At 38.8% G+C, this 12,500-nt stretch overlaps 1 protein-coding gene across 6 annotated transcripts in view; it reads right to left on the bottom strand.

Annotated features, from left to right (window-relative positions):
• The window catches only part of myo9ab (myosin IXAb), a 91,582-nt gene that overhangs the window by 40,332 nt on the left and 38,750 nt on the right, over window positions 1–12,500 (bottom strand). For all 6 annotated transcript variants that reach the window (XM_084094421.1, XM_084094422.1, XM_084094417.1 and 3 more), the window contains exons 4-14: window positions 11,992–12,054; window positions 11,815–11,914; window positions 9,980–10,033; window positions 7,733–7,830; window positions 7,479–7,605; window positions 6,334–6,423; window positions 3,948–4,064; window positions 3,233–3,367; window positions 2,691–2,812; window positions 1,929–2,070; window positions 448–649 (exon numbers count right to left, since the gene is read on the bottom strand). In XM_084094421.1, coding sequence (XP_083950547.1) covers window positions 448–649; window positions 1,929–2,070; window positions 2,691–2,812; window positions 3,233–3,367; window positions 3,948–4,064; window positions 6,334–6,423; window positions 7,479–7,605; window positions 7,733–7,830; window positions 9,980–10,033; window positions 11,815–11,914; window positions 11,992–12,054 — 1,250 coding nt within the window. The remainder of the gene's footprint in view (window positions 1–447; window positions 650–1,928; window positions 2,071–2,690; window positions 2,813–3,232; window positions 3,368–3,947; window positions 4,065–6,333; window positions 6,424–7,478; window positions 7,606–7,732; window positions 7,831–9,979; window positions 10,034–11,814; window positions 11,915–11,991; window positions 12,055–12,500) is intronic.

Below are 12,500 nucleotides of genomic sequence, written 5' to 3'. Positions count from 1 at the left end.
CACTATAGTTCATTTATGTAAGTGAGGAGAGCAGAATAAAGTAAACTGTGACATATTATACCCAATAATTCTTCATTCAGTGACTACCAGTGACATTTGGGGCCATAAATGATTCAGACACTTTGAGCTGATCATGTTTTGCTGAAGTGTGTTTTCTTTAATTGCTAATGCTCTTTTTACACACAGACTGAACACAATGAAGCATTGCTTGGTCACTGGTTGAGCTAAACTGGTATTATCTAATTGTGTAGTTAAATTTAACAGCTGACAGATATTCAACATAATTCATGTGTGAGACAGTCTAACAGAAGGACGGACAAAACCAGTCAAATATCAACTGAGTTCTGCTCATATTTTATTACCGTTTTCTAAACTATAGCGAATAAACTGTGAGAAATGTTGAAGGTGTGTGAACACGTGTGTGTGACTGTAAGTGCTGTCACTCACCGCTGGTCGTCCTCTTCTCCGTGTGCCGTGTCCCAGACTCCCGGAAGGCGACGAGCGCTCGGAAAAAGGCGCGGATCACGGCCCATCTGAAGGTGGCCACCGGGTCGAGTCCCATCAGGCCGCACACGAGCGCGTTACGGCTGCTCTTCAGCAGAGCCACGATATCAGGACGCATGTGGTCCGTGTTCTTCTCTCGGAAATCCTGCGGGACAAACACTCACATCTCACATCTCTCAGCTTCATGACGACTATCACTTTCCCGGAGCTCTAACAGTAGAGCGCTAGCGCTTGCAACGCCGAGGTCATGGGTTCGAGTCCCAGGGAAGCAAGAACTAATAAGAGTGTAAATGTGGACCTTGAAATGCAATGCAAGTCGCTTTGGATAAAAGCATCTGCCAAATGCATGTGTAAATGTAAATGACATTCAATATTTAAATATAAACATAAATATAAACATAAACAAATGGTACAAAATGTAAACAATGAAAAAAAATGAAAAATAATAATAAATATGTACAATAGAGAAAAAAAGGGCTATCGGATAAAAACAGTTTTTTAAGGGAAAGTGTATTTTTCCATTCCATAGTTATCATGCATACTGTAAAATAGTCAGATTAGTATGCTAATAAACTAGGGTTATTATAGGTAACTATAAGTAAAACTATTTTTTTTTTAAGCATTTTTGAAAATATAATAAAATTAAACTTTTTTTTGTTACTTGCCAAGGCAACATCTTATTTAAATTTAGTGTAACTGCTGTACTAACATTAATAAAAACTATATGGACAAATAATGTAAAAAATGACAACAACAAAAAATTCACTAAAATTATAACGGAAAATATACAAGAATACTTCAAAATAATATAATTAATATAATTGTATAAATAATAAATATAAATATAATACAAATATAATTATAAATAAATTAAAAAAAATAAAATAAATAAGCAGCTGTTCTCATAATCAACACTGATACTGTCGCATCTGCTGAAAACACTTTCAGTGAACACTATAAACACAGTGTGTGTGTGTGTGTTTGTGTGTGTGTGTGTGTGTGTAGATTTAACCCTCTCTGCCAAACATGTGCTCCAGATACACTCGTAGCCGAGGGCCAATCCAACCAATCAGATTAAATCGCAGAATTAGGTCACTGGAAGTGGTGTGTGTGTGTGTGTGTGTGTGTGTGTGTACAAACATATGCAAATGCTTACTACTTAATCTCTCACACACACACACACACACACACACACACGGAAGCTTGTTTCCGCCACAGAATAAAAAAATGTAATTGCGAGCTTATATCTCACGATTCTGAGACAAAAGTGAAATATAAACTTGCAATTCTGACTTTTTTCTCAGAATTGAGATATAAACTCGCAATTGAAAGATTAAAAGTAAGAATTGAGAGATTAAAAGTTTTTTTTATATTTGATTCAGTGGCAGAGAGCAGGTTTGATCCTCTGAGACGCAGATCCTGACCTTGACGCCGTACTTGACCTTCCCGGCGTAGTGGCGGATGATGAACGCCGGCTCCATGACGGCCGGGAACTCGATGAACGCGCTGCCCTCGTGCTGACGCTTGAACTTGTCCAGCAGAGTCTGATTAGACGCCTGCGGAAAACTACATACCAACATCAACTCTCATTAATCCCTGAAGAAATATACATTATTTGAAAGCTTTAAAACTCTTAAGTCATTAATTATGATCATTTTTTATGATAACATAATATGATAATGTTTCCAATATATGATAACTGCAAAACTGCAATGAGTCATATGTGACCCTGGATCACAAAACCAGTCACATGACGCACGGGTATATCTGTGGCAATAGCCAACAATACATTGCATGGGTCAAAATTATCGATTTTTCTTTTATGCCAAAAATCATTAGGATATTAAGTAAAGATCATGTTCCATGAAGAAATTTAAATATATAATATATAAATATATAAATTAAATATATGTAAATATATAAAACACGTATTTCTGTGAGTGAATGCAGCTCAATCGCAAACATAAATGAACAACTTTAAAGGAGATTTTCTCAATGTTTAGATTTTTAGATTCCAGATTTTCAAATAGTTTTATATTGTCCTATCCTAACAAACCATACATCAATGGAAAGCTTATAATGTAATTCAGATGATGTATAAATCTCAATAAAAAAAGACCCTTGGCTGGTTCTGTGGTCCAGGGTCACAGATATGTTGTGTGTTGTGTAATGTGGCTGAGACGCACTTGCACTCTTCGTCCAGCAGGTGGAGCAGCGCCGTGGGCTTCTTACTGATGAGGTTAATGCAGGCCGTGTTGTCGATGTACTCGATCATGTGCCAGCTGATGCCCTCCGACCGATACTCCTCCTGAGAGTCAACGTCACATGATCAACTCTAACCCGTCACATGATCAACTTTTTTTTTTTTACTGTAATACAGTCAAATATTAATAGGGATAAATTTCATAACATCAAACATGAGGCCAAAATCTGACTACTCAAATGCAGTGATAAATATCAGAGATTAGACCGTAATAAAACTAAACTGAATGCTTGAACAAACAAATTGATGTTGAAGAGTAGTTCACAGAAAAGTGCACTTCTTTGTATGAACTACTGCTTTATACTCAAAGAACAAAGCACAATCTCGCTCTATTCAAAGCTGAATCCGCATTGAGATCCTTCAGGAACGCTTGTATTATACGCTATGAAGTGTATTAATAATGACTTGCGCCTCAGCAAACATCAGTAATGATCACAGTAAGAGTCAGAGGTGAGGCTGCTTTACCTGCTCGAGTTTGAAGATGTGCTGGTTGAAGTAATGCTGCAGCGTCTCGTTGGCGAAGTTGATGCAGAACTGCTCGAAGCTGTTGTTCTCGTAGTCCTCGAAGCCGAAGATGTCCAGCACCCCGATGGACAGGATCTGAAACACCGACACCCGTGATCAGGACCACACATATATCAGTGGGAGAACTGGGAACATGATGCAGGATCACGTCACGCGCCAGTTCACCACATTATCACTTTCAGGACGGCTTATGAAAGGCTAGAGAACGACAATCAGCCAGTAAACTATCAGAAATGAGTAAACAAATGAACACACACACACACACACACACATATATTAGTGCTATATAACTTTTAAAATAAAAGTTTGTTTACATAATATGTGTGTGTACTGTGTATAATTATTTATTTATTATATGTATACATTTAATTAATATTTGAATACTGTATATATATTTATATATAATTTATATTATATAAAAATATAAATATTTTATATATAGATAACACATTTTTTCTTAAATATATACATGCATGTATGTGTATTTATATATACAAAATAATTATACACACATATTATATAAACACAAACTTTTATTTTGGATGCGATTAATCGTTGCCCAGCACTAATATATATATATATATATATACAGTAGTCAGTAGTATACAGTAATATACAGCAGTAGTCATGTGTGTGTGTGTGTGTGTGTGTGTACCTTGGCCGAGTCCTCCAGGTCTTTGTTGTAGAGCAGCGCGTGATTGGTCCGGAAGACGATCCAGTCGAACAGAGCGCCGTACAGAGACTTGGCCATGGAGTCCCTCACCGTCCCCGCCTGCACACACACACGAGCGTCAGACACCAGCAACATGAGCACTACTGTCTCACACCCTTCACTGGACATCACACATCACACATCTGAAGAGAATGATGTTTGTCCATCTATAGAGTCCAGTGTGAACAACTGCAGCGCTGAGAGCCGACGCTTAAGGAAAAATAAAGGTCAAATACGAACAATAAAATCAGTCTAACTGAGTCTCTCGGAGTCTGTCGGAGTCTCTCGGAGTCTGTCGGAGTCTCTCTGAGTCTCTCTCTGAGTCTCTCTGAGTCTCTCGGAGTCTGTCGGAGTCTCTCTCAGAGTCTCTCTCTGAGTCTCTCTCTGTCTAAGTCTCTCTGAGTTTGTCGGAGTCTCTCTGAGTCTCTCTGAGTCTCTCTGAGTCTCTCTGAGTCTCTCTGAGTCTCTCTGAGTCTAAGTCTCTCGGAGTCTGTCGGAGTCTCTCGGAGTCTCTCAGAGTCTCTCAGAGTCTCTCTGAGTCTCTCTGAGTCTCTCGGAGTCTCTCGGAGTCTAAGTCTCTCGGAGTCTGTCGAAGTCTCTCGGAGTCTCTCAGAGTCTCTCTGAGTCTCTCTCAGTCTAAGTCTCTCTGAGTTTGTCGGAGTCTCTCTGAGTCTGTCGGAGTCTCTCTGAGTCTCTCTGAGTCTCTCTGAGTCTCTCTGAGTCTCTCTGAGTCTAAGTCTCTCGGAGTCTGTCGGAGTCTGTCGGAGTCTCTCAGAGTCTCTCTGAGTCTCTCTCAGTCTAAGTCTCTCGGAGTCTGTCGGAGTCTCTCGGAGTCTCTCAGAGTCTCTCTGAGTCTCTCGGAGTCTAAGTCTCTCGGAGTCTGTCGAAGTCTAAGTCTCTCTGAGTTGGTCGGAGTCTAAGTCTCTCTGAGTTGGTCGGAGTCTAAGTCTCTCCGAGTCTCTCCGAGTCTCTCCGAGTCTCTCTGAGTCTCTCTGAGTCTATCGGAGTCTATCGGAGTCTCTCTGAGTCTCTCTGAGTCTCTCGGAGTCTCTCGGAGTCTCTCGGAGTATCTCTCTGAGTCTCTCTGAGTCTAAGTCTCTCGGAGTCTGTCGAAGTCTCTCGGAGTATCTCTCTGAGTCTCTCTGAGTCTAAGTTTCTCTGAGTTTGTCGGAGTCTCACGGTGTCTCTCTGAGTCTCTCTGAGTCTCTCTGAGTTTATCAGAGTCTAAGTCTCTCTGAGTCTGAGTCTATCAGAGTCTGAGTCTCTCTGAGTCTGAGTCTCTCTGATTCTCTCTGAGTCTGAGTCGCTGAGTCTCTCTGAGTCTCTGTGAGTCTCTCTGAGTCTGAGTCTATCAGAGTCTCTCTGAGTCTCTCAGTGTCTCCCAGAGTCCAAGTCTCTCAGAGTCTCTCAGAGTCAGATGATTTAAACATCCAGCGGTGCACAAATCTCCTTCAGCATGTGTGAAGCCCATAAAGCTGCAGATGAAAGCTGCCAAAAACGCTGCTTATTGAACCTGCACGGGCCAAAACACATAAAACTCTCTCCCCACTCTCCAGTTTCTGACGTCCTGTAAGAGAAGCTAAACGAGAAACGGGCCTCGTGTCGCAGGGCATGCTGGGACACAGCGAAGCTGATTGGCTGTTCAGAGACTCAAGGACGTTGAATCCTAAGGTTTACTGTCTTCATAATATAACACAACCTCATGCCCAGTGTTGCAGAAGTAACTCCTGCATTATTGATTTGTTGTTTTATTTTTAGCCTAATTCTGGAGGAGGGACGAAACATTATATAAAACACCCCCAGCATGATTCATTATTTACAACACTTTAACATTTATGATTACACACTCAGAAATGGTGGAGGAGAAACTCAAAATATTACAGGAAAGGTGTGTGTGTTTGTTTCGTGAAGCACTGGGGTTTTCAGATAAACCACTGAGTTATAAACACACACATACACACACACACACACACACACACACAAACACAAACACAGAGACACACACACACACACACAGTCTGAGGAGGAAACGTGCAGTCTTCAGGAGTAAAATAAGACCACAAGAGGAAGTGAGATGAGACCGAGAGATAGAGTGTGTGTGTGTGTGTGTGTGTGTGTGTGTGTGTGTGTGTGTAAAGCATGAAGAGATTCGTCCATTGCACATGAAACACAACAACTTTAAACAAAAGTCAAGATTTTATAATACTCCGTAAAAAGACGACCGTTCTCGATCACATCAGCATTATCCAGGTTTCTTGAGCATCGTGCAGAAGGTGTGTGTGAGTTCAGGGGTGAGAAGAAGTGTGTTGAAGTGTGTTTTTAGTCTCACCTCAGCTAGTTTGTACGGCACAATCAGTCTCTCTCCCACCGTCACCGTCTTGCGTGTCGTCAGAGCCTCGAAAAGCATCTCTTCCTTCACCTGGGCATCAAACACAAACACAAACCATGAGATCTGCACATTTCTCTGACAGTTACTCTAAATCTAACGCTTTACTCTGCTAATCAATCTGTGTTTGGACACCATGTGAATAAATTGTTGGGATGTACAGCATAAACTGGGAAATTTCATGAAAAACAGACACGTTTGCTTGTCTAAGCGTTCAAGTGTTTCCTTATATAAGCCTTGAATGCATATAAAACCACATTTTGTCTGTGAAAACTCTCATAAAAAAGTGTTTTAGTGCTTTGTGTGTATTGGTGTGTTTTCTGCGGTGGGCAAAACCCTTTCCACCAATATTATTATAAACTAAAACATTGTAAAAAGAAAATACAAACAAGGAAACTAAAGCTCATAAAAGTACAAAGGCTCGTGCAGCCAGAGTAAATCCAACGTGTTATTGCAACGGTGTGTGTTTAAACAGGAAGGTGTTGGACGACCATCAACAGACGGCAGAATATAATATAAAAAAAATAAAAATAAATAGAATTAAATGAATTAAATGAATTAAATGAATTAAATTAATGAAAATTAAATTAAATGAAAATAAAAGAAAAATAAAATAAAATAAAATAAAATAAAATAAAATAAAATAAAATAAAATAAAATAAAATAAAATAAAATAAAATAAAATAAAATTAAATTAAATGTGCAGCCAGAGTCAATCAAACGTGTTATTGCAACAGTGTGTTTAAACAGGAAGGTGTTGGGTGACCATCAACAGACGGCAGTATAAAAAAATTAAATAATAATAATAATAATAATAATAATAAAATTAAATAAAACATAAAGCATTAAATTAAATAATTAAAATAAATAATTAAAAACAGACTTAGTTTATCAAAACATTGCAAGTTAATAAAATAAAAATAAATAAAATAAAATAAAATAAAATAAAATAAAATAAAATAAAATAAAATAAAATAAAATAAAATAAAATAAAAATAAAATAAAATAAAATATCTGATGTTAAGTCAACATGAAGTGGACATTAATTGAGAAAGGCCTCTGATTGGTCAAGCCTCAGTAGGGCTCACCTCCAGGAGCTCGGAGACGATGGGAAGCACCTCCGGGTTGCAGATATCGATGGAGTCGTCTCGGTACGTCTTCTTCTTGTAGCGGATATTCCCCAGGTGAAGGATTGCAGACAGTAAAGAGAAGATTCTGCCAAAAACATCTTTGAATGAGTCAAACATCATAATAAAGGAAAGAAAACTGACAATAGTGTGTGATTTGACAGAGCAATCAACTCCAAAGCCCCTTAAATATAAGAGCCTGTTTTGAAACTCACAGTTTCCTGGTGGCGGGAAGGAAGCCCACCATCTCCATGGCCAGCTGGAGTCTCTCGAAGTCATGCTTCAGGTCTTCACCCTCCACAGCGAAGCAGTCCTGCGCCAAACACAACACACACACCTCCATCAGTCATCACATCATAATAATGAGCATTAAATGAAGACTTTTGAAAAGCGTGAGAGGTAAGCCGCAGCTCAGAAACAGAAGTGTGCAGAGGAAGTGATGCGGTCAGAGAGACAGGACTTCCTGTTGACCCTAATAATAACCAATGATGATTCACAGCTCTGGTTTTAGCGACTGGGTGTTGGTGTGTTAAATTTAACAATATAAAATAGTAAAAGAAAAGAAAAATAAAGTAAAATAATAAAAGAAAAAAAAAAATAATTATTGTTTAAAAAAAATGATGGATTGGATCATTAATAATGGTGTGTTTTGTGTCTATTTCCTGGATCTCAGGATTTCTGGCCCGTTTATAGTCTCAGAATCAGTTTCAGGTGTTGATCCAGTTCAAACCGATTTAAACCAATCAGAGAATCAAGAGGAAGCGCCAGTGTCTGCTTTCGGCTCTGATGATGAACACAAATCATGTAAAAAAGCGTTTGTGGCTTCAGTGGCCGGAGAGCAAACATGAAAAAGAGGAATCAATGAGGTTTCACAGGACAAAAATAAAACAATGAAAAAAAAAAAAATAGAAATATAAAACAATATTATTAATTAATTATTTAAAATTAAACAATGTAAAATAAAATAAAAACTATAAATGAAATATAGTAAAATGAAAAAATAAAAAGAAAGAAAGAAAGAAAGAAAGAAAGAAACAATAAAACAATAAAAAAAAAATAGTCAAATAAAATAAAAATGAAAAAATACAAATAAAAAAATAAAAAATAATAAGAAAATGAAAAAAAAAAAAAAAAAAAAAAAAAAATTGTACACATATACATATATATAAATATATAGTAATAAGTAATAAATAAAATAAAGGAAAAAAGAGGAAAGAAATGAATAAAAAATATATTTAAAAGATTAAAGCAGCAAATTAATTAAACTTAAAAGGTTTTTGTTAAAAAGCATTAAATATATGAAACACTTCCAGGAAAAATTAATTAATCTTAAATTGACCAACCTGAACGCTTACAACAGAGTCAAATGAACAGTGGCAACAACAAACATCAGCGTTTATTACAGCGTTTGAGAGAATCCTGAAGCCAAAGCAGCAGACCAATGAAACACACACACACACACACACACACACACACCAGCAGCAGCAGCAGAAACACTGAAGACAAACACACACTCGTATACTAAACCTGTTCTGCTCCAGAACCCAGTGTCTACATGCGGTCTATGTCCTCATAATCCTCTCTTATCTACAGTTATGCTTTATCACTTTATGCATTGCATTAAATGTTTGATGGTTCATGCGACTCCACGCTGCGAGAGAGTTTGAACTCAGTATAAACTCAACAGGTTATATACTCTCTTCTAAAGTCTGCTGATCTTAGCAGTTTTGCATTAAATTTGGTACATTAATAATCAACATTTCTCTCACTTCTCCATCTGGGATGGATTTGTGCTGCGGTGCATTATGGGATTGTGACAAATGTATGCAATACTGCTGAATGAGTGCACTGGATCACATGTGATGTCTTGTAATGTTGTCTAGATAGGGAGTACACTAGATATGGAGTGCACTAGATATGGAGTGCACTAGATATGCCGTGCACTAGATATGCCGTGCACTAGATAGGGAGTGCACTAGATATGCCGTGCACTAGATAGGGAGTGCACTAGATATGCCGTGCACTAGATAGGGAGTGCACTAGATAGGGAGTGCACTAGATAGGGAGTGCACTAGATAGGGAGTGCACTAGATAGGGAGTGCACTAGATAGGGAGTGCACTAGATATGCCGTGCACTAGATAGGGAGTGCACTAGATATGCCGTGCACTAGATAGGGAGTGCACTAGATATGCCGTGCACTAGATAGGGAGTGCACTAGATAGGGAGTGCACTAGATATGCCGTGCACTAGATAGGGAGTGCACTAGATAGGGAGTGCACTAGGTTCTGGAACAGAGCCGCTGTTAAACTGATTTACTACACACTCAATTGTCTGTGTGTCGACTAATAAATTAAGTGACTGTCTTCATCAAGCGCTGCTAATCAGGTTCGGTCGTTTACCCAGAATACACACACAGAACAGAAGATGTGAACTAACACACACACACACACTCGATACTGACCAGCTCAGTCTCATAGTAATTTCCCCAGTGCTGTCTGTGGACTGTCTTTGTTATCTGGAAGACAGACAGACGATTATGAGCTGCAGACAGGATCATCTGTCTCACACACACACACACACACACACACACACACACACGTACACACACACAGGCGCACACGCACACTCTCGCACTCACTCACACACACTCAGTCTCAGTCTGACACTCTCACACTCACTCTCACACGCACTCTCACTCTCACACGCACTCTCACACGCACTCTCACACGCACTCTCACACACACACTCTCACACACACTCACTCTCAGTCTGACACTCTCACACTCACTCTCACACGCACTCTCACACACACTCTCACACACACTCACTCTCAGTCTGACACTCTCACACGCACTCTCACACGCACTCTCACACGCACTCTCACACGCACTCTCACACGCACTCTCACACGCACTCTCACACGCACTCTCACACGCACTCTCACACGCACTCTCACACGCACTCTCACACACACACTCTCACACACTCTCTCACACTCTCTCACACTCACTCTCACACTCACACGCACTCTCACACGCACTCTCACACGCACTCACGCACACACACACACTCAAACACACTCACACACTCACACACACTCTCACACACACTCTCACACACACTCTCACACACACTCTCACACACACTCACACACTCACACACACACACTCTCACACACACACTCACACTCACACACACTCTCACACACACACTCACACACACACTCACACACACACACTCTGCATTAGATAAAATATCAAACCAAGTGTCATTTCTTGTAAAGATGCAACTGCGTAATAGTTTGAGTTGAGATGCTGAAACAACAGTTGTGTTCTTCAGTATCATGTGACTGTAAACCAGGAAAATAAATCAGTCAACAGTAAATATGCTTTGATAATTAATTAAATTAATTCATTAATAAAGATTTTATAATAAAATATAGTACATTTGAAAATAAGTATAACATTTTGTTATCTTTAAATTGTATTATTTTATTTTTTTTAAAGAATTTTGAGTAAATTGTTTAAAATACGTACAAGTTTAAATATACTGAAAAACTAATGATAGTAATTTTTTAAAAGTGCAAAATATTTTGTATATATTATTTGTTACTAAATTGTATTTAATCAGAATTTCGAATAAATATATAAAATATATTAAATAATTGTGAAATATTTTGTCTACATATTATCTATCATTAAAATATATAATATATTTCAGCACTAAATCAACTTTCTAGAACTGTCGTCCTCACTGGCCGAACACTAAATGAATGCGTTTTACACCCCCAGGAAAGACACTTTAGCTGAAACACACACACTTACAGTAGATCCTCACACACACAATGAGTTTTCCTTCTAGAAATATTTATGCCGAATTTTACACATATACTCCAGGCATCACGGTGCTGAAACAGGAAGTTGTACGGCGTGTCACATCCTCTGAGCTGCTCGCACAATTATTTGTGTGTGTGTGTGAGTGTGTGAGAGAGTGTGTGTGCATGCGCGTGTGTGTGTGTGTGTGTGAGAGAGTGTGTGTGCATGCGTGTGCGTGTGTGAATAGACTGGAGTCATAAGAGGGCTTCTGCACGCGACCAGCAGTCTGTTCCCTCGGATACGGATGCTGACGACTGTCACCATGGCAACAGCGGCACCCGGCAACAGCCTCAGCATCCTCCAGCTCTGTGTGTTGCCAGGGATTACGGGGCAGAAAATGAGCTTAGAGGATGTTTTTCTATCGTAGAAACGTCGTAACGAACAAAGACCGACGCATCATCACTGCGATTATGGTCTGTACCTGGTTGAGGTAATGATACTCCTCTGGCTTGAGAAGATGAAATGATCTTCTTTCTTCTTCACTCGCTCCGGCCAGCAGGTAGTAAAACACATGATAGTTCCTGCGAGAGACAATCATATTAATGTGCTTTAAATAATAACAGCAAACCAATGGTTTTCCGTCATCTGGTTTTCGTACCTCTCGTTGTGCTCCTGATAAACCAGACGGGATTTCTCCAGAAGATACTTCTCCACATAAGCTCTGAAATTTTATTAAACACGTATATTCATCATCACACAGAAACAACATGGATGGACAAAGTGCAGCACATCTCTTTATTTAATTAAACTGCAGGCTTTGTGGTTGGATTCACGATTTCCATATTATTTCGAGTTAAATGTCTACTTATAAGACTATATTCATTCAGTACTGAAATGTGTCACTAAAAAGTAGTTTAATCCAATTCAAATGGGCTATTTCAGCTCATGTTTGAGTGTTATGTGGATGTTTAAGCTCTATGAGTCTATTTGGGTTTCACTTTAAATCAATCACTTTACACTTCATGTCCTTTAGAAGCCGCCCTCGCAGAACTGCCCTATTTAGACCGCAAACGCTACAGTTCACTAGCTGTGAATTAATGAGTAATTAAATAATATTTTAGATGCATAAAAAAATCTAAATATCATTACAAATATTTAAAATATATT

The sequence above is a fragment of the Abramis brama genome (assembly GCF_963993115.1).
Source record: "Abramis brama genome assembly, chromosome: 20".
NCBI classification, from domain to species: domain Eukaryota; kingdom Metazoa; phylum Chordata; class Actinopteri; order Cypriniformes; family Leuciscidae; genus Abramis; species Abramis brama.
This window is presented reverse-complemented; position numbering and strand designations above follow the sequence as displayed.